The 21926-nt window shown below is 36.5% G+C and overlaps 1 protein-coding gene across 4 annotated transcripts in view; it reads right to left on the bottom strand.

The window, feature by feature from the left end:
- vezf1b (vascular endothelial zinc finger 1b) overlaps positions 1–21926 on the bottom strand; it is a 70669-nt gene that overhangs the window by 17842 nt on the left and 30901 nt on the right. For all 4 annotated transcript variants that reach the window (XM_061925534.1, XM_061925531.1, XM_061925532.1 and 1 more), the window contains exons 2-4: positions 7180–7931; positions 3797–3866; positions 3318–3483 (exon numbers count right to left, since the gene is read on the bottom strand). In XM_061925534.1, the coding sequence (XP_061781518.1) occupies positions 3318–3483; positions 3797–3866; positions 7180–7931 (988 nt within the window). The remainder of the gene's footprint in view (positions 1–3317; positions 3484–3796; positions 3867–7179; positions 7932–21926) is intronic.

Raw genomic sequence — 21926 nt, 5'->3', positions numbered from 1 at the left:
TAGCTCATTGTGCGGTGTGTGTGTGTGTAATCATTAGTAATGTAGCAGCCTAGTTTTGAATGGCAGGGTCCCTGCTATCACATGTTGATAAAAATATAACATTTACATAATAAAAATGAAGTACAGGCTTCCCAAATGCTGTAATAAATTAAGCATGATGAGTTGACTTGAAACTGTTTAATGTTGCACTTTTTATATGTACAAGAAAAGTTTTGTCATTTTATTTAATCTGAGCAACAACGTGAGGCAGTTTAATGTTGATTAACGTGGGCAGAATTATTATTGTGTTCCCAATGGTAAAAGGATAAAGCCATTGTTTACAAATTTGGTAAATAAATAACCAAAAAATGTATATTTTGTTGTTTTCTTACTGTACCGAAAATGAACCGAACCGTGACCTCTAAACCGAGGTACGTACCGAACCGAAATTTTTGTTTACCGTTACACCCCTACTACAAAGTCAATTCTGTTTTGGACATGATGTGGAGTTTTGCCGACCAAAGGTGCTGAGATGTTGGCCACATACAGCGAAGATCAGAGATCTAAAACTGGACAAAAATGAAACTTTAGTTTAATTCGACGTCACCTCCATGTTCACCTGTATTCCAACCCAGGATTCAATAGAGACAGTGAGACGTCTACTAGGCTTTCACACCCTACAGGATAGATCCATACTAAACCCCGAACAGATTTGCCTTTTGCTGGAACTTTGCCTTAACACTGTACTTTCAATTCATGGGAACATATTACCAACAAAAACATGTGCCATGGGATCACCTGTATCTCCAATAGTAGCAAACCTTTACATGGAAGACATGGAAAAGAGAGTTTTGAGCTCTTGTAAGGGAACAGCACCAAGTCATTGGTACAGATATGTGGATGACACATGGGTGAAAAATCAGAAACCAAGAAGTGCAAGCCTTCATTGAGCACATTAATTCAGTGGACAAAAACATCAAAAGGAGCTCCAACCAAGTATTGAGTATTGTACATGCTCATATTTTTCATTTTCATACTTTTCAGTTGGCCAACATTTCTAAAAATCCCTTTTTTGTATTAGCCTTAAGTAATATTCTAATTTTGTGACACACGGAATTTTGGATTTTCATTTGTTGCCACTTCAAATCATCAAAATTAAATGAAATAAACATTTGAATGCATCAGTCTGTGTGCAATGAATAAATATAATGTACAAGTTGCACCTTTTGAATGTAATTACTGAAATAAATCAAGTTTTTCAAAATATTCTAATTCACTGGCTTTTACCTGTATGTTGCAGACTCAAGGTCTAGGTCCACAGTACGGTATATAAAGTCACCAAAAACGAATGGACAATGAAGGTGAAGGCAAAAAAGTGAGGAGTGTCCTGACCAGATATCTACATCCCTAGTTTGATTGATGTAAAATGTTCTTTATCACATTGTTTACGTGTCTAATAAAGATTTGATTAATTTATGATGGCTCAGGTGTGATTCACTACAATAGGGCCCCACAGCGCACTTTCCAGTTAATTGAAATACCACAACACTGGATATTGTTCAGATAAGTTAAATTTAAGAACTTGCACACAAAACAATACTGGAGATGACTGTGACATGTGCATTTTCAACGCATGCGTACTAGGTCACGTTACGCCGGTGGACGGGGGGGGGCGGGGGTCTTAAACGGTGACATTGTTGTGTGTCGACACGGATAAGGTTAGGTGTGATTTACCCTAGATAACCTTATCCGGGTTAGTGTAAACGGGGCCTGAATGGAATACTCACGTGGGGGATTCTGACTTTTTCGGACTAGTAGTAGTCAATCCACAGCGATCGTTCTGCCACAAAATACATCAATGATAACAAGGGGAAATTATACTTTAATGACTGTCGTTAGCTTTGACAGTTAGGATTGCTCGTTTGCATCAAAACAGTTGTTTTTCTCACTACGATAGGGCGAAACCATCCTGCCCAGGCACAAATAATTGGGGTTTTGGCACCAGCCGCTGGATTAAATCTGACCAATCTCAGTCTATGAGCACCAACTGATGAAGCCTACTCGGATGAGCGGAGAATCGTCTTCTAAGACAAATCAAACAGTCCAGTTGCGATCGATTGAACGCCCTGAGATGACAATGACCTGGATGAATGCGAACATTCATAGACATATATTTAAAGTTCAGTTTTGGTGGCACAATAAATACTCATGTTTTCAAATTAACTAATAAGCGTGTTAATAATTGTGATTACCGGTACAATATCAATCAAAATAATAATCAGTATTTTTTCCATAATCGTCCAGCATTGGTTAAAAGTGCAATTTCAAAGTTGATGATGTGCGTTTATCAGAAAAAAGGAATGAAGATTTTAGCAAGCAGAAAAGGGGTGGTTCTTTCAAGGGGGGGGGGGGCACTAGCGCAGTGTTAAAATAGCTCATTACAAAAACAACTACAAAGTGGTGGGGAGAGAAGAAGAGAAACCGTCAAAGGTTTTGCAATCATTTTAATGTGAAAAAGACAATGTGGTGGTTTCTTATATATTTTTTCAAACATAAGTGATTGAGATATATATATATATATATATATATATATATATATATATATATATATATATATATATATATATATATATATGTGTGTATAAATGTATACATACATACATACATACATATATATCCCATGGTAGAAGTGCATTTCAATATTATAAGCATTTATAAGTCGAAAGAATAAAGTTAATCAGAAAAGTCCTTGTATATTTCAAACATTTTCCCTAAAAGACGCATCGAGGCTCAAAAGTGTTTTGTTCGATTACTCGATTAATCAAACAAATGAATCAATGGATTACTCAATTACTAAAATAATCAGTTGCTGCAGCCCAAGTTGTGTGTTTACAATTTTTCACATTGTACATATGCATTTACAATTACTCATCTGCTCTGTGTCGCATGTGGAATATCAATCGCAATAAATAAATGTCTTTATTTGTAATCTATTGCAAGTTTGTGAAATGGAACTGTTGAGGAGTGATCACATTACAATAGGCTACGCTATGCATGAGCATTTAGAAATCTGATCATGAAAAACAGGACAGGACCATTTAATAATCTCACAATTCATCCGGTCGAGACAGTCGCCTCTCACTGTTCAAGGTTTTAACATGAGTTCCATTGATTTATTTCAATGTATGAGAACGACCGCTGTTCTTGACCTACTCCATGTGTAAAGTGTTTTGAGATAACATTTGTAGTTTGAATTGGTGTTGTATAAGTACAATTGACTTGACTTAAATGTTAACACAAGCCAGACTCAAAATTTGTGAGCTTTGTAGACAGCCTACCTTTGTTACAATGGTTGCTGAAGCTGGCCTGGCCATGAGTCTTGAGGTGACTTGTGATGTAGGCTGCACTTAGCATTTTGCCACAGATGTTACAGGTGACTTTGCCTTCATGTCTGATCATATGCGAGCGCAGACGGTCTTTGGTAGCAAAGGCAGATGTACAGGCCTAAAACAAACATAAAATGAATAATTATTTATTCTTTATTGAATTAATAAAAAAAAAAATACAAACATACTGAATTCAAATAGTAAACAGTGTAGTATTTTGGACATTGTGCAGATATAACTTTTAATAAAAACTTCCAGATGCACAGATACAAGTTACCTTAATGTTGTGGTCAGCCTGTGTATGTCATTCATACATACAGTAGAACATATACCGTATGTCTGGTGTTGGAACTTTAGCTTTTACTTTGTGGTTAAAGTTAAATAATATTTGTCCAAAAGAGTGTCTTAAAAAATGGTAGCATGGGAATTACCGTTACTTGGCACTTGAAAGGCCTCTCTGAGGAATGGACATGCTTGACATGACAGCTGAGATGATCAGGCCTGCACATAAAGACGAGACAATTCAGATTGTGACATTCTTCAGCTTTATTCAAAAAGCACCATCTCTTAAATAAAGTTTTGTTTTCATATTATTTATTCATATGTAGTTATACTTACAGTATTATGTTAAACTAAAATACGGCACTTGTATTGATGTAAGCATATTACACGTACAAGTCTGCCTTTTATAATTAAGTCCAGAAAGTTGTCCCAAAAACAGGAAAACATTATTACAGCACCCAAAATAATTTTTTGCGATTTAATGTATTTTATTTTTGCTATTTTGTTCAGTATTTTACAATATTTAGTTTCAAGGTATTGTTTTTGAAAGTTCAATTAAGTTAGTACAACTAAATGTTTAATAAACTATAGAGATGGGTAGAACAATGTATTTAATCGATGATGGATCAAAAACTTTTACATTTTGCAATATAAAATTTACAGTGCATCTATTCCCTCCACCCAGCTTCGAGAGAGTCTTGTGCGTGAAGCAGCAGCAGCATCACACTCCGTTAACGTTAGGTTCCAACAACAAAGCCGTCTAGGGGAAAACAAAAGAAACTGAAGGACTGACTCGCATTACTAATCAATTCTCTGCAGGCCATGAAGATACAGTATTAGAAGCCATCGCTTTTTGGCAAAGATTTAAGCTTGCACTTGTCTGTTTTTAGCGGTTTGTTCAGCTCCTTGAACAACTACATTATGATCATGCAATGTAAAAATGTGGATGAAACGGCTATTGGTATTGATATTATTTGTGACAGAGTCTTATAAGATGAGCGCTGATGTAGTGCTAGCTCACTATGAGGAAAGGACCACCGCCGTAACTCGGGAAGTACTTTTGTTTACATATTTAATCCTGTTGTTTATGGTAAAGAGAAAAATAAATACATTTGTACTTTTAACAGAGTAGAGACATTTTCATTGTTTGAGTGCAGATCGAATTGAATTATGATTTAGAACATTGTGAACCAAAATCAAACCTACTTGGAAAATTGGCTATGATACCCAGCTCTTTATAAATACCAGCAGAATTAATCTCCGACATGAATATGTTTACAACAAAGGTTAAGGGAAAACAAAACTGTACACATTAACTTAGTCCTGGTTGTACTTTTTTTAAGGTCTTACCTTGCATTTTGTCTCACTATGCAATATTTTAGCATATTGATGTGTATCAAGAGAATGTTATATTATTTAAAAGCCCAGCTAGGGACAAGAGTTAGAAATTAGCATACACTGTAAACTATCTGCACAGCACATCAGTAGCATTTGTTGTTTTGGAACTACAGTATATTGAACTTCATCATCCCTATTCAAATAGCATTACCGGTATATTATATTCTATACACGGTAAATAAAACATTCATAAATGTACAGGCAAAGTACAATAAAAAAGAAGCAGGTTTCACATGATTGTTGATTTAACAAATAAGGTATGATTTTTTTCCCCCCCTCTCACGCTTCTTTGCATGTCTCTTTTTGTATCATAACATCTTACACCTCTAACATTTTTTTTAATCCATGGGCCATTAGGATATTGAATCTGTTCCAATAGCTTACACTGTTTTTCACTGTTGCACTTGTTACTGGTAATTATTTTTAACACGTTTATTGTTTGTTTTTATATTTTAACTGCACCTAACAAAGTAGCCACCTGTAATTTCATCATGCTCTTATGTTTGATGACAATAAAGCGTTCTAATCTATTATATTGTTGGATAATAATAACACTTTTCAAGTTTACAGTTACATATATTTTGATTCTTGCGCTCTCATTTGCTCACACGGGTTTGATGGGTATCTTCTGCAGACTGCATGTTTCAGCTCTGCCCCATATAATGTTCAATTGTACTTAAATCAGGACTCATAGACAGCCATTTATTAGTCAAATGTTTTGACCTTAGCCATTTTTTAGTGTGGCTGTATGTTTTACATTATTGTTCTGTTAGAGGAGCCATTACCTTCAACTTACAGTAAGCTTTCTGACACTAGGAAATAACACATTTTGTCCCAAAATGCCTTGAATATATGAAAATTTAGGAAATCCTGAGATCCTGAATTAACAATAGAACAATAATATTTTTACAAAGAAACAATTTATTTAGATAATTTGTTATTACTAGTGAGTATTATAGCACGCGGCAAGACCAAAAATTAAAAATAGACCTTTGAAACATGAAAAATGTATTTGTGGACTTTTAAAATTTGCATTTGAGTACCCCTGCTCTACTCTCTTTCATCGCGTGTCATTGACCACCAGCCTGTTTTTCCCCATTACCATTTTCCTGCACTGCTCAGAATTTTTAAACTTATTCTTGTAATAATCTTGAGACTTTTTCACAAGGAGCAGGAATGACAATATGCAACAAGCACAAAAATGCTGGCTGGACCAATCAGTTTTACAGTGTGCGTCACGCAATGTTTTTTTTGTAATTAAAAAAAAATAAAACACCTAAATACACTTGATGAAATTAAAAATATATACTGTATTTTCCGGACTATTAGACGCTACTATTGTTTTACGCCTTAAACGTGCAGCTTTGAAAAGGTGTGGCTAATTTATGGATTTTTCTTCGCCAACGGCAAATAGTGTTTTATATTCAAATCATAGTTTTAATGCTCCGCTGACAGACACTTAAAAGGTGTGTTATTGTTTGTGCTGTGGCGCCATCTTTTGGACAGATTTGCTTATTGCAGGTGCCGCTGGTTGACAGTGTACTTTCTGTTTCATGTCGGAAGTATATTTGTTAGTGTTTCTGCTTGAAAGGATTCTTCATTCATCCTTCCAGACATTTGTAAGTTTTACAATATAACTAAAACAAATCATACTTTCTAAACCGTCCCATGTATGATGTCTGTAGGAATGTGTTCATGCATATTTGTACATGCTATCATAATGTAATCAAGCTAGCGCCGTTAGCATTAGCGAATATACTAACACGTTTGCAAGTGTCTGTGTTGGAGGTTATTACTTCCAATGGCATTCTTTTTGTATTGTTTCAGTTTCGTAAATTCACTAAAACGTCACCGTGGAGTATTTGAGTCTGTTTAGCTAATTGGAGAGCTAACTTCAGCAGCTAGTGGGTCCATGACTTCTGTTTTGTTTGATCAGCTGTTTTACTGTCAACAATTAAGGTAATGGTATGTAAATAAACATTTACAAAATATTTCGTACCAGTATATATCTGCATCTTATGGTCTGGTGTGGCTATTATAGGTAAAAATATGTATTTCTTTTCAAATCTGGTGGGTGCGGTTTAAATACCGTTGCGCTCTATAGCCCGGAAATTACAGTATGTAATCTACATACCTGGAGAATCCTTTCCCACACACAGAACAAATGTAAGGCTTGTGAATGCCGCCATCATGGGAGCGTGCATGATACGTCATTCGATCCTTCCTCTTGAACCTCTGGTGACAGACGGGACACTCAAACGGTTTTTCATCAGAGTGCGACAGCTTGTGACGGTTGAGGTGATAAACATCCCGAAAGGCCTTTCCACACATATCACAGCCGTGATTCTTTTTCACGGGCTTGGAGGGTTTCTTAGGGATGCTCTGCTGCTGTTGGTGTTGCATCGGTGTCATAATGCTTGTGCCTGTTGCTGTTGATGTGGTGGCTGTAGTCAAGATACCAGCTACAGTAGTAATGTATGAAGAGTTTCCACTATTTTCACGAGGTACAGTGGCTATGAGTGGCACCATGGTGGGAGCTGTGGGTGTCTTTTTAGGCCGTGAGACCATCTTAATGCCGGTGTGACATGACTCATGCCGCCGCAAGTGGTAACTGTCCCGAAAAGCCTTGTTGCAGTAGCCACAAATGAAGGGCGTCTTTGATTTGGGTTCTTTTTTAATCACAGCAAGTAGAGGTCCTCCACCACCTCCTCCCCCAGCCCCGCTGGCCACATTATCTTTAAGAAGTTCTGCAGCACTGACTGGTGGTTTCTGGTCCAACAGTATGGGCAGTACTGGTTTCTGATCAGGTGGCTCCGTTGCAGAATTGAGCAGAGGCAAAAGGCTGTTTCCGGCTATTTGGTGCTGGTGAAGGGCCTCATTGGCCTGCTACAGTGAGAAAAACAGATGGATTGTTCAGTTAAACAGAATTTAAATCAAGCATTATTGAGGTTACCTTCAAAAAGTGTCACAAAGCAATGATTAAATTAGATAGGTGGTGTAGGAAGTATACCTACAGTTGGGGGATATGGGAAAATGTTTTGAGTCAGTCCAGGGTTTCCCGCAGCGTTTTGTTGTTAAGGCGGCCGCCTTAACATTAAAGAGCCACCGCCTAAACTAACGTCTTAACAAGATCTCCAGCCACACGTGCACATTTAAAAAACTATTACTGTCCCCAAGTAAACGCATACACTGAGTGTCATATGCATGCCAAAATACTGGGGGCGCTGTAGCCTAGGACTTAAGACCATTTTAGCCCATCAGAAACATCCAAAACGTCATTTCCGGAGGCGGCATATAGCAAAAATGGCGGGTCACGGCAAAAAATGATTATATATGTGGACTGACGGAGAAGTAGAGCTACTTTTAAGCATCGTCTTGGAGCTTAAAGTTAACAAAACTCAACAAAGTGTTGATTGGGAAACTTGCCAGTCCAAGACTGGTGACATTCTTACCCTATTTTGGAACGGTACGGACTTGGAGGGACATCTGAAGAATTTCCTCATCGGAAAGAGGACATCACAAAAACAACTATCGGCACTAAATTGAAAGCAATTCGTGGAAAGTACAGAAAAGCAGTCAACGCAGGTCGAAGAAAGGTTACGGTAGAGTTGTTTTGCTGTACTTTGAACTATGCGTGCAGATCTCGGGCAGTTGTCCAACAACTACATCCATTCAATTTGTAATAGAAACATCAGAAATTGACACAAGCTCTCACAGGAGTTTGGATTCTCCATTCACCCTTGACAGCCTGGTCACAGACAAAGATATGCCAAATGATGTACAAGAGCAGCAAGATTCCAATAGGTGCAATCCACAATCTTCTGTGGTGAAAGAGAGAAGAGCTCTACTTCAGGTACTGTATGTGGGCGCTAACTTCATTGCTAAAAAGTAAAAAGGCAGATAGATGTTGTATATCTGGTGCATCAAAATATTTTATATGAAATGCACTGCAATTACAAATGCTCTCAGATGACCACTTTCAACAATGTGGAATCATATTTTGCCCATTTGTTTGAATTAGGGATGTCCCGATCCGATATTTGGATCGGATCGGCTGCCGATATTTGCCAAAAATTGCGTATCGGCAAGGCATGGGAAAATGCCGATCCAGTTTTAAAAAAAACTCTGGTCCGTGTTTTCCAACGCACCGATTTAAATAATACATTCCACTTTTCTGCTGCTCCGTAATTTCCGTTCCGCATTTTCCAGCACACCTTCAACACATCCACAATTCTCACGCAGTTGCTTTTAGCTGCTGGCATTACACGACAGGCTCTTCTCACTCTTTCCTGTGTCTCCCTCTCACAGACAGACAAGCGCACCTTCTTACATACGTTACCTACTGTCACGACATACGTCACATACGTATACGTCCTCTCCCAGCAGAGAGCGAGGGAGCAGCATGGCTAACGTTAGCTGTGATGCTAGCGCAGCCGTGCGAGCAACGCTCCCTCTAAGGTGCTCGCATATCAAACTCTTTTGGCTGTCTTTTTGACACTTACATCCGGCGCCCCCCTCCACACCCTGGATTATAAATAATGTAAATAATTCAATGTGATTATCTTGTGTGATGTCTGTATTATGATGATAGTATATATCTGATAGTATATATCTGTATCATGAATCAATTTAAGTGGACCCCGACTTAAACAAGTTGAAAAACTTATTCGGGTGTTACCATTTAGTGGTCAATTGTACGGAATATGTACTTCACTGTGCAACCTACTAATAAAAGTCTCAATCAATCAATCAAAACACATAGAATCATCATACTGCTGTGATTATATGCATCAAGTGTTCATTCAAGGCTAAGGCAAAATATCCACATATATATCGTGTATCGCAATATGGCCTTAAAATATCGCAATATTAAAAAAAGGCCATATCGCCCAGCCCTAGTTCAATGATGCCATTTCTGTTTGTCATGTATAATTTTGTCTATTTTGTGTTTATCCTTGAATAAACAGGTCAGTTTCTTGTTACCAACCATTGTGTATTATTCAAACTCCCCTAATTCAGCTGGCTAGTTGTTATCAAGAGTACTAAAACCCTTTTCAACATGATTCTGACAACTAAGTAGGCTAAATAACTTTAAACTTTAATACATGCTCGGATAGGCCAGTATCGGTATCGGTCAGTATCGGTATCGGATCGGAAATGCAAAAATAATATCGGTATCGGATCGGAAGTGCAAAAACCTGGATTGGGACATCCCTAGTTTGAATATTATCATTGTGTGACAAAAATACTTGCTTTGGAATCAGAAGTCAAGATGGCAAGCATATATTAAAGTTCAGCGTTTTAGATGTATTTCAATGGGGTTGTATTAAAAATGCTTTGAGTAGTTTCTTGTAATAAATGATATTGAGTTAAGTAAAACTGCAGTTGCATAAAAAAAAAATTCTGTCAAAATTAAAATACCTTGAAGTGCTTTATTGACACACATTGTTTCCCGACGATGATGAGGGCCATTTGACATGTTGTAAATAACATGTCACTATCTTACACCTGTGCTAAAGTGGGTTTATCCCAAATAATGTATTCATGATTGTTGAATGTAATTTTGTAAAAATCCTTGTAAAAATGTTTTTTTTTCACTAGGCAAAACTCAACAGCCACAAGCACGACAGACTAAAACGAAAACTTCCAATCGAGACAAAGTTGCTGAATGCGGTAGAAGAAGAAGTCCAGATAAAGAAGAGACTTCTGGACATGATGGAGACATCAGAGAAGCAACAGTCTGACAATTTAGACAAACTAACCTCAAATTACTAAGTCAAAATATTGACTTACTAAGTCATAATAATGACATACTTAGTATCTCAGGTAACTAGGACTGTTTTGTGTTTTGTTTGTACTTTACGGAAAAAATATTGAGGTATATATTGTATATCGCCGTTCTGCAAATGGAGCGGAAAACACAACCAAAAATTGTAGGCTTCTTTATTTCTCTAATATTTTTTATTTATTATAAGATATTGTTATTTGGTTATTTTTTAATAAACAATGTGTTCAATGTTATCAGAGTCTGTAGTCTATTGCCCCCCCAGGCTGTGGTGGCAGCGATGAGGTGGAGATGTGATGGCGACAGGCCGAGTTACACTGTTCCTTACTTAAATCAAGCGCACCTTCTTACATACGTCACATACTGTCACGTGAGCAACGTCACACGCTCCCGCGGAGCAGACAGATAGCGACATGGTAACGTTAGCTGTGATGCTAACAGCTAACGGTGTGGTTTGAGAGGTAATACGAGAGAAAGAAGGTGCGAATCTGGTAACAAATGCAGGAATAATTAATTCCCAAAAAAAACAGCACGGGGTCCATCGTCTGATGGTGGTTTGGCTTCAAGCGGGACTATGTCAACATCTCCGTTCGGTGCCACACCAACTAAATGCCGAAGCAGCTATTTCCACATCAACACCATAGGACATATACTATTTGATATGCAGTTAATTTTTATGTGACACTTACTGAAATATCTTGTGTGTCATCATGCACTAAAGTGCACTTAAAGCTTGTTTTAAAATGTCTCTGACAATCTTGCACTTTCTGTTTTGGAAATGACATGAATGTTTGTGCCACTACATAATAATTGTTTAATAAATACAGTTTTGCTAAATTGACTTAGTTGTGATTTCCCTCTCTGCATGAAAGTTTAAAATGAGCATATATTAATGCAGTATGAACAAGAATGTTTTAATGTAGACACATAGAATCATCATACTGCTATGATTATATGTATTAAGTGTTCATTCAAGGCTAAGGCAAAATATCGAGATATATATCGTGTATCGCGATATGGCCTAAAAATATCGAGATATTAAAAAAAGGCCAAATCGCTCAGCCCTAATTCTAGTATACGTTCTCACGCAGTTGCTTTTAGCTGCGGGCATTACACTCCAGGCTCTTCTCACTCTTTCTTGTCTCTCCTTCTCACAGACAAGCGCACCTTCTTACATACGTCACATACTGTCGCGTCATACGCCCTCGCATGAGAGGTAGCAGCATGGGTAACATTAGCTGTGATGCTAGCGGAGTGGTAAAACGAGAGAAAGAAGGTGCGAATCTGGTAACAAATGAAGGAAAAATTAATTTATAAGAAAAACAGCACGGGGTCCATCGTCTGGCGGTAGTTTGGCTTCAAACGGGAATATGTCGAACAAGTATGCGACAAAAGCGTTGTTAGAAAAAGTAGCACCTACTGCTAATTTGTAGTATCATTTGAAAAGTCCCCCGCTAGAGAATGAAGAGTGCTTGAAACTGCATGTCAACATCTCCGTTCGGTGCCACACCCACAAAATGCCGAAGCAACCATTTCCAGATCGTATGAAAAAAATAGTCAACAACAGAATTTAATAACGTCCGTAGTAACCTACCACATAGCAAAGGACATACACTATTTGATTTCCTATTATGCAGCTCATTTTTATTTGACAGTTATTGAAATATCTTGTGCAAAAAGTGCACTTTAATTTAGTGTTGTTTTGATATGTCATCTTAGTGACATCATGCACAAAAGTGCACTAATAGCTTGTTTTAAAATGTCTCTGACAATCTTGCACTTTCTGTTTTGAAATGACATGAATGTTTGTGCCACTGCTTAATAAATACAGTTTTGGTAAATTGATTTCATTGTGGTTTCCCTCTCTGCATGAAAGTTTAAAATGAGCATATATTAATGCAGCATGAAGAAGAATGTTTTAATGTAGACAAATAGAATCATCATACTGCTGTGATTATATTAAGGCTGCAGCTAATGATTATTTTTCTATCGATTAATCTATAGATTATTTTTTTCGATTAATCGGTTAATCTATAGATTATTTTTCGATTAATCTATAGATTATTTTTCCTTTTACCGATTATTTTTTTTATTTAAAATGAAGATGAAAAAATAAATGTAGGCCAGTTTTTTCAAAAGGCATGGCTTTTATTTACAAAAAAAAAAGTATGGCCACTCAGTCAACATTGACAACAACATGACAAAATATTCTGTAACAATGTAAACATTTAACAAAATTAAAAGTAGCTTATTTGCTTTTAATGTGCAAATATAAAAGTAAACATCCAGTGCAAATCTTAATATTCTGCAATAGTATAAGCATTTCAAAAGTAAAAGTATTGCTTATTTTGCTTTAAAATGTGCAAAAATAAAGATAAACATCCAATTCAAAAAAGTGCAAAACGGAAATATTCTGTAACAGTGTAAACATTTCAACAAAAGTAAAAGTATTGCTTATTTGCTAAAATGTGCAAAAATAAAGATAAACATCCAATACAAAAAAGTGCAAAACGAAATATTCTGTAACAACAGTGTAAACATTTCAACAAAAGTAAAACTTTTGCTTATTTTGCTTAATAACACAACAATGATAGTATGATTAAAGTGAAAGTTAATTGTTCGTTTGTACATAGTATACGTAATTGTTAATGTTGTAAAAGGTATTTGCACAACTAATTAACGTTAGCGTTAAAGAGGAGCGCGTCTTTGTAAACACTGAACAGGCACGCCAAACGCTCCTCTCAGAGCGAAACGGTGCTTTAGTTTATGAATTTACAACGCAGATACAAATGACACATTCATGTTTTTGTGTAATGATGACAACGTATACTCACGCGGACGATTGACTAGTTGATGGTGATGGCAAGAACGCTGCCGTTGTGCTGCTATGATAGGCCATTTCCGCTCGACACAGTGTGCATACAACAACATTATTAGCAGAGGTGGGTAGAGTACGGTAGCCAGAAATTGTACTCAAGTAAGAGTACTGTTACTTTAGAGATTTATTACTCAAGTAAAAGTAAGGAGTAGTCACCCAAATATTTACTTGAGTAAAAGTAAAAAGTATGTTGTGAAAAAACTACTCAAGTACTGAGTAACATACACACACATATCATATATATATATATATATATATATATATACACACGCACACACACACACACACACACACACATATATATATATATATATATATATATATATATATATATATATATATATATATATATATATATATATATATATATATATATATATATATATATATATATATATATATATATACATACATTGATATATACAGTATATCATTTATATTTATTTATTTTGCCGTTTTTGTTTACATGTTAAAGGTGTTTTAATAATTATACATGCATGTTTAACATATAGATTCCTTTCTTTCATGAAGACAAGAATATAAGTTGGTGTATTACCTGATTCTGATGACTTGCATTGATTGTAATCAGGAAGCAGTGCTGGTAACGTCCACGTTTTCAAATGGAGGAGAAAAAAAGTTCCTCCTTTCTGTCTAATACCACATGAAAGTGGTTGTTATTTGGCATCTTATTTGTCCACCTTCCATATTCGTTTTTATACCCTTTACAAGAAATACATTGGCGGCAAACTCCGTAGCTTGCTAGCTTGTTTGCACTGGCTTTCGGAGACTCTTATTTTGAAAGCGCAGGCGCGATGGAGCGGGACTTTTATTGTGAAGACAGGAACTGTGCAGTCAGTCTTTACGTTTGAAATAAAAAAAGGGTCTTTTTTCCTTCACACTTTTGATTGATTGATTGGAACTTTTATTAGTAGATTGCACATTACAGTGCATATTCCGTACAATTGACCACTAAATGGTAACACCTGAAGTTAGCTCGGAGCCAGTCAGGTCATGTGACCCCTGGCTCTGTTTGATTGGTCCAACGTCACCAGTGACTGCATCTGATTGGTGGAACGAAGTGAAACGTCACCAGTAAGGCAGGCACTTTGAAGGTCTGTCTGACAGACCAAAACAAACAAAGCGTGCATTAACAGATCGATAAAAATTAGTAGCGAGTAGCGAGCTGAATGTAGATAAAAGTAGCGGAGTAAAAGTAGCGTTTCTTCTTAGGCCGTTTATTGAAATACTCCCACACTTTTGACGACTTTTGGGGTGCTTTTTTCCCCTCGCTCGCACCGCTCGCATCGTCTGCTTTGCGCTCCGCCATGACGGTAGTGTGACGTAAATATGCGACGCGTCGACGAACAAAAACGTCCTCGACGTATTTACGTAACCGATGACGTCGACTACGTCGACGCGTCGTTTCAGCCCTAGATTATATGCATCAAGTGTTCATTCAAGGCTAAGGCAAAATATTGAGATATATATTGTGTATCGTGATATGGCTTAAAAATATCGCAATATTAATAAAAGGCCATATCGCCCATTGATATTATTATTTATCTAAAAAAATGTTGAATATATATATATATTTATTTATTATATTATATATGTATACACACACACACAATTATTTTTGGTTAGTCACGAAGCAAGCTCGGTTGCATGAACAAAGGCACTCGTGGTCTGCTAGCAAGAGAGGAAGTGAAAACTGAGCAATGGGAGGGATCACTTAACAGTATTAACTATCAAATTTGGTTGTGCCATCTTGCTGCTGATTCCCCTGCATGGAGGGAGAAGAGAAACTAACAATGAGTTCTGCAGAGAGCGCAGAAATTGTCGACAAAACAGGAAAAGTCACCTCGACAGTATGGCAGTTTTTTACATTTTTTCCAAACAGACCGTACTTCCTTTCCCTTTTAACATGTGTCCGTTCCCTATTTGTACGCTGTATGAATAAAACACTTAACAAAATATAACAAATGTGTTACTTTAAAATAATAATTTGGTTCAATAGTATTTAAATAATAATTACTGCATAGCATGAATTCATTTCCATACTTAAATAGGAATAACAGACCAAATTAAAGGTTGCACACACCACGTAACTTCCTGGCAGTAAACATGCAAAAAAAAGTTTTTCTCAGGTTTCTCTATGTTTACATTTTCACACTTTGTACTATTTTATTACACTTTATCAAGCATTTCTTACATATTCCTTACTTTGCACCTTAATTTAAAGAGGTTATTGTTAGGTGTTCAATGTGATTTTTCCATGGTTGTGGTGGGTGGGGGGGGCGGGGGGGGGGGGGGGGGGGTGTTAATCACAGGAAGGTTAGATTTGAAATAAAAATGTTTATGTTCTCCTGGTCTGTATTTTCCATAAGTCATAGAAAATATCAATAATTATTGATATCATGATACAGTTTTCGGCCATATCGCCCAGCCCTACTAATATAGATGTATGTTATGTCAGCGTTTGAAAATGACAGATGTACTGAAGTACATGATATCACATTAAAAAAAAGATAACGTGTGTGCATATATTTGAACCAAACTTTAGGTTTGACCAAGAAAATGTTTTCAAGTTTTCAAAGAGGAAACACACCAGTGTTACAGGCATATCTTTGGACAGCTATTTTTGAGGCCTGTCTGAACTTTGACATGTTAAGGGTCGTAAATAAAGGTTTTGCAGACGATTTAAAAAAATAAAGAAATTCATGTTTTTCCGCTCTTGCGCTGACATACTTTTTGCTTCCGTAGCTTCCGTCCTCTCGCCTACTTTCTTAGTGAAGTGTCTCACACACTTAGCAAAACATGGCTACTGCAAACGAAAGCAAGACGTTTGTTCCAAAGAAAATAATTGTGTTGTCAGTGGCTTGGATTTACAGCAATATGTCTGGAAAAAGTGACTGTATACTGCAAAGTTTGTTAAAAAAAACAGCAGCAGCACAAGAGATTATTCCAGCGTTTGAAAGAGTAGCGAGTGGAGGAAATGTAACTTTTTTCAAGGTGAGCAAGAACGTAACAAGAATGTACCAATGAACAAACAATTTTTATCAAATGGTATTTTATTAAGAAAACAAGATTTAAATTCCCATTGCATTGATGTCAACACCAGAGTTTATTTCCATGCACTGAATTATATGCTACATTTTTATTTACAGAATCATTTTATTAATTCTCTTTATCATTCTCTATATTGTTGTTTATTTGTCACATGAACTGAATGATATGCTAAGTTTTTGTTTACATAACTATGCCATGTAGCCTGTTAAGTGTGGCATTGCTTGTCTCTTTTCAAACTTCTTGTTTTTGATTGAATAACATCACAACTGGTTTTGAATTATCTTTGTCATTTGTAAAGATCAGTTTCTTTAAAAAGTAGGGGGAAAATAAATCTGAAAATAATATTAAATCCACTTTTTATAAAAAAAAATATCTGAGATTGTATTTTTAAACCAAGCCATCAGCCACCCACAAATGTGCACTTCTAAGGCTATAGACAGAGGTGTTGCTGCTTTGAGGGTTTTTCAGTGCCTGAAAAGTTTTTTCACCAAGTACCATCTCAGAAGAAACTTGGCTCTCCATGTACCACCAAAATGACCAACATTAAAATACAGTAGCATAGTAAGCCTGAATATTCATTAAAAACAAGATAAATGTTTTTTTTTTAAAGTGTATTTAATATTTTGGCTACATTAACATTACACTCAGTTTGAACAGTAACACTGACTTTGAATATTTAAGTGATTCTTTGGCGTACCACCTCTTGGAGCCCACGTACCACTGGTGGTAACTGAAACAAAGTTTTAGAATCACTGGTCTAGAAAATACCAACATTTCAGAAAAAGTTATTTTGTGGTATACATCTCTCTTGTGTCTATTTTTCATTAAACAGTAACTTCAGCTATGTTTGGCTATTTTAGGGGTGGTTGGGTTTCCACCACATTGAACGTATCAGAATGAGTTTTATTTGAGACCGAGAACAAGAAAGTTGGGCCAAAATACGCCTTTCTCAAGTCAGTATTAAATTCTGCCTCCCAAAATAAAATGCAGGGAAACTCAAATCTAAGAAGAAAAGAATTACTTTAAAAAAACAAAATTGCATACAAAAACTAAAAAAAAAATGTTAATGAATTAGGTACACAATCCAACAGCAGCTTTTAAAACATTCTGTACAGGGGACATTTCAAGTCTACAGCTGCTAGCAGGCATTGTCCAATTGGTCATGGCAGATTTCCAGTGCGATCGACAGAACAGAAGGCAGAGGCTCACATGAATACTTTGTCCAGAGAGAAAACAGAGATTCACATTGTAACCGTCAACCTTGCAACAGGTCAGCTTAGAAACAAAGTGGTTGAGAAAGACTAGTTATTTTCTGCAATTAACATATGGCAAGGCTAAAGACCTGACCCTTGGCTTTTCAGGTTCAGTCAAGCATCTCAAACTGGCCAGCCAAGCAAAGAAGATGCAGTTTGAGAGGGGGCAGGATACCACAGGCTCGATTTTACCCCACTGTGTTCTTTTATGAAGAACAGCACGGATGTACTTGTAGTAAGTGTGCATGTGCATGTGTGTTGGGGGGTGGGGATTCAGCAGCCGCTCAAAAAGCTGTGGTGTGTTTTTGTGTTTTAGAATGGGACAGAATTGGGGCCGTCACACATTGTCGAATCACTTTATACATACCACACTGCAGTAGTACTTTGACTACAATACCAACTTCAACTAGAATTGTTCTCAACTATTTTATTCAGGACAGAAAAAGCCATATTGCCTGCTCTAGTTGGAAAAGTGTGGTGTTACTGTTGCTATCCAAAAAACATACATTTGTGTTTTTGATTAAATGAAATGTAAAATATGTATTTCTAATGATACATAAACAGTCTCAATGCCGATCTCTCAGTTTAGACGGCCGGCCAGCTTTAGGAAGAGTCACGATGGTTCCAAACTTCTTCCATTTAAGGATGATGGAGGCCATTGTGCTCATTGGGACTTTCAAGGTAGCAGATATTGTTCTGTACCCTCCCAGAGTTTTGCCTAGAGACAATCCTGTCTCTGAGGTCGACAGACAATTCCTTTGACTTCATGCTTTTGTTTGTGCTGTGTGAGTGTGGGACTTTATTTATAGGAGTGTGTGTGCCTTTCCAAATCATGTCCAATCGACAATTGACCACAGGTGGATGATCAGTTGAAACAGGTCACACCTGAACTCACTCTTTTGAGTTTCATGGCAAAGGTTGTGTATATTTATGTTTGTGATTTCTTAGTTTTTAATTTTAATGAATTTTTTTTCGGAAAAATTTAAAAACAAATTTAAAAATGAAAAAAAGAAGCAGTTACGGGGTATTGTGTGTATTAGTTCGAGGAGAAAAAATAATTTATTCCATTTTGGAATGTGGCTATAACTAGAGATGTCACAGTGTAAACATTTCTTATCCCGGTTATTGTGACCAAAATTATCACAGTTAACATTTTTATCGCAATATTTTCCAATGTGCTAAAAATCTTCAAATACTTCTCATACTGAAATCTTTTTAACCAACTTTTATCCAAAAAACACAAACACATTCAAAATGATTTCTTTTGTAGAAGAAAAATTATTGTAGCTAAGAACACTGTGTTTCATCTACCTCAAGTATAAATTGAATGTGGATAAGAAAGCAACACAAACATTATAAACAAAGTAGTATGGCAAAAACAAAATATCAAATTTATTGAAAAAATGCAAAAATTGTTCAAGATGGCATCTTATGGACATACGAGATAAACAAAAACAAATGTAAGAATTTTGCCAGATGGCACCTGTTGGCCATAAGACGTAACTGTACTTTTTGCCAATAAAATACAAATAAAATAGTGTTCATATATGGGATCTAGTCTTACACATAGGTTTGCACACTTATGGCCGAAACAATAATCAATATTATTTTTCATCACTTTTGAAATCACGATTATTAATCACAATTAATAATTATGTTAGGTAAGACAGTTTTGGGGTGGGGTGTGACTGCGACGCCATCATGTAATTTGTAATGTCTAATAAAAAGGCCATAGATCAGGGTGTCCAAACTACAGCCCGTGGGCCAAGCGTGGCTCGCCAAAGACTTCTCCGCAGCCTGCAATGCAATACAAGTTTAACAAGAAAATCAACCCGCGGGGTGCGATTGTCTGCATTTCAAGTTCAAGGTGCTGTTTACTGTCCAATCTTAACATGTACAAGACATATAAGAACTGAAATTACATTTTTGTCTCTTATGACAGGCATTGGGAAATCAATACCGCCCTCTGGTGGGCAGAAGTAAGGTCAGAGTTCAATGACCACAAATTTGACGATGAGTTGAGCACAGCATCCATATATATGACCCAATGGAAACAACTTTTCCCACCCATGGTGTAAATTAACCATAACCAACACAGTCACACATAACACACCACCAGCTAAATGAACATTGTGGACATTATAAAACACAAACATATACACTTTTAAATTACAAATATATACATCCCTTACATGATGGGTAATATATACGGACAAAATAATAATTCAGATTATTTTCATCAATATTGAAATCGCGATTATTATTATTAACCATGACTATTCACTATGTTTGGTAAAACAGTGTTGGGGTGTGAATCGACGCCATCGTGTAATTTGTATTATCTAATAAAAATGCTCTACATTCTGGATCTATATATTTAAAGACAAATATTTGTGTTTTTGTTCATTGATAGTGTCAGCGTGTCAGATTTTTTATTACATGATGCCTTTATCTCTAGTTTTACATTTTCATCAAGAGAGGCATTTTTAAAGTTATGTACAATTACATGTACTAATGTGTGTACATGTACATGCTGTATCGGGACAGCTCCATTGAGAGTGTGAGTAGAAATATGTTCAGTTATAAAATAAAATTTACAAAAGGTAAAGGGTTAACTAAAAATACATGTGCCATTGCAGAGTGCAATTATAAAGTGCAAACATGTGAAAAAATAAGATTATGCACTAAAGACACATACAAGGACCACCCTGTACTGCTCACAGTATATATAGGACATCCATTAATCCATCCATTTTCTACCGCTTGTGTCTTTGCTAAATAAAACGGTATTACATACGTTATTTATGCATGTGTCTGAGAGTTGGATGGATATGGGGTCCCTCGGTGCATGGTTGATGTTACGGTAGTCTGTACGTCAGGGCTTTGCGCCATAGGCGGGCTGAAAGCTCTGTGAGCAACCATAATTCTGTTTGGATTATTAGCTTCAAGTCACGGGCAAACGATGGCAGTTTAGAAAAGAATGGAAGTGTTTTTATTGCTTAACCTGTCGCTGTAAGTCAATAATTTGTTTAAATGTGCACACCAGCGCAGCTTTGCCGTGCAACTTGTTGTGGAGCTTGTTTGATTATACGCGCAGTAACATTTCCAAGTTTGCAGGAATGAGCGGGAGGAAGCGTAAAGAACAGTGAGGTGTGCGGGCGTGTTCCGGTGTTAAAATATGGATCACTCTACGGGAGATAAGGGCACCAATGTAATAATGCATTTCTTTTTCTAAATGTTTTGGGGAGCTACAGGCGACCAGCTGATCAATTGTCAATCAACCTCTCACTCACTCTTACTCACACTCACATGAGTCCACTGTCTTTCGGTCACCCCCTGGTGGTTGGCAAACTGTTGGTTGTGAAAGTACTTGAATGGATAAATGTTAATATCGCCGACGATCACCCTCATTTAATTGTCGTGGCCAAAATTGAGATCACGATTAAAATTTGATTAATATTGCAGCCTTAATTAGTAGTGTTTGATAGCAGAATTAAACGTAAGTAAAGGACAAGAGATCGTAATAGTTTGTGTTCTTTTGTGATTGCTATGCCTACATATAAGTCCAAAAACCTGGTTGTGCAAATACATTAACGTCATTATAAGTCCTAGTAATAAATATTGTGATTGTTCCACCGCATATTTTCGCTGTCAATTTTCATAACAGAAAATAAAAGCTTAGTCGTTGTTGTGCAGGAAAGTCAAGTGCTTTATTTGACACAGATGACCACATTATAACGTATTTTGTACAATTTGTTAGCATCAAGAAAATGTCCTTAATAGTATTAATAAACTAGACGAATAAATCTCTCATATGCTCAACGGCATATACTATATCTTGATTAGGGATGATGTTTGTTAAGAAATTATCAATGTCGATGCCATTATCGAATCCT

This window comes from Nerophis lumbriciformis, linkage group LG30, assembly GCF_033978685.3.
Source record: "Nerophis lumbriciformis linkage group LG30, RoL_Nlum_v2.1, whole genome shotgun sequence".
Taxonomy (NCBI): domain Eukaryota; kingdom Metazoa; phylum Chordata; class Actinopteri; order Syngnathiformes; family Syngnathidae; genus Nerophis; species Nerophis lumbriciformis.
Note: the sequence above shows the minus strand (reverse complement) of the source record. Positions and strands in the feature narration are given on the sequence as shown.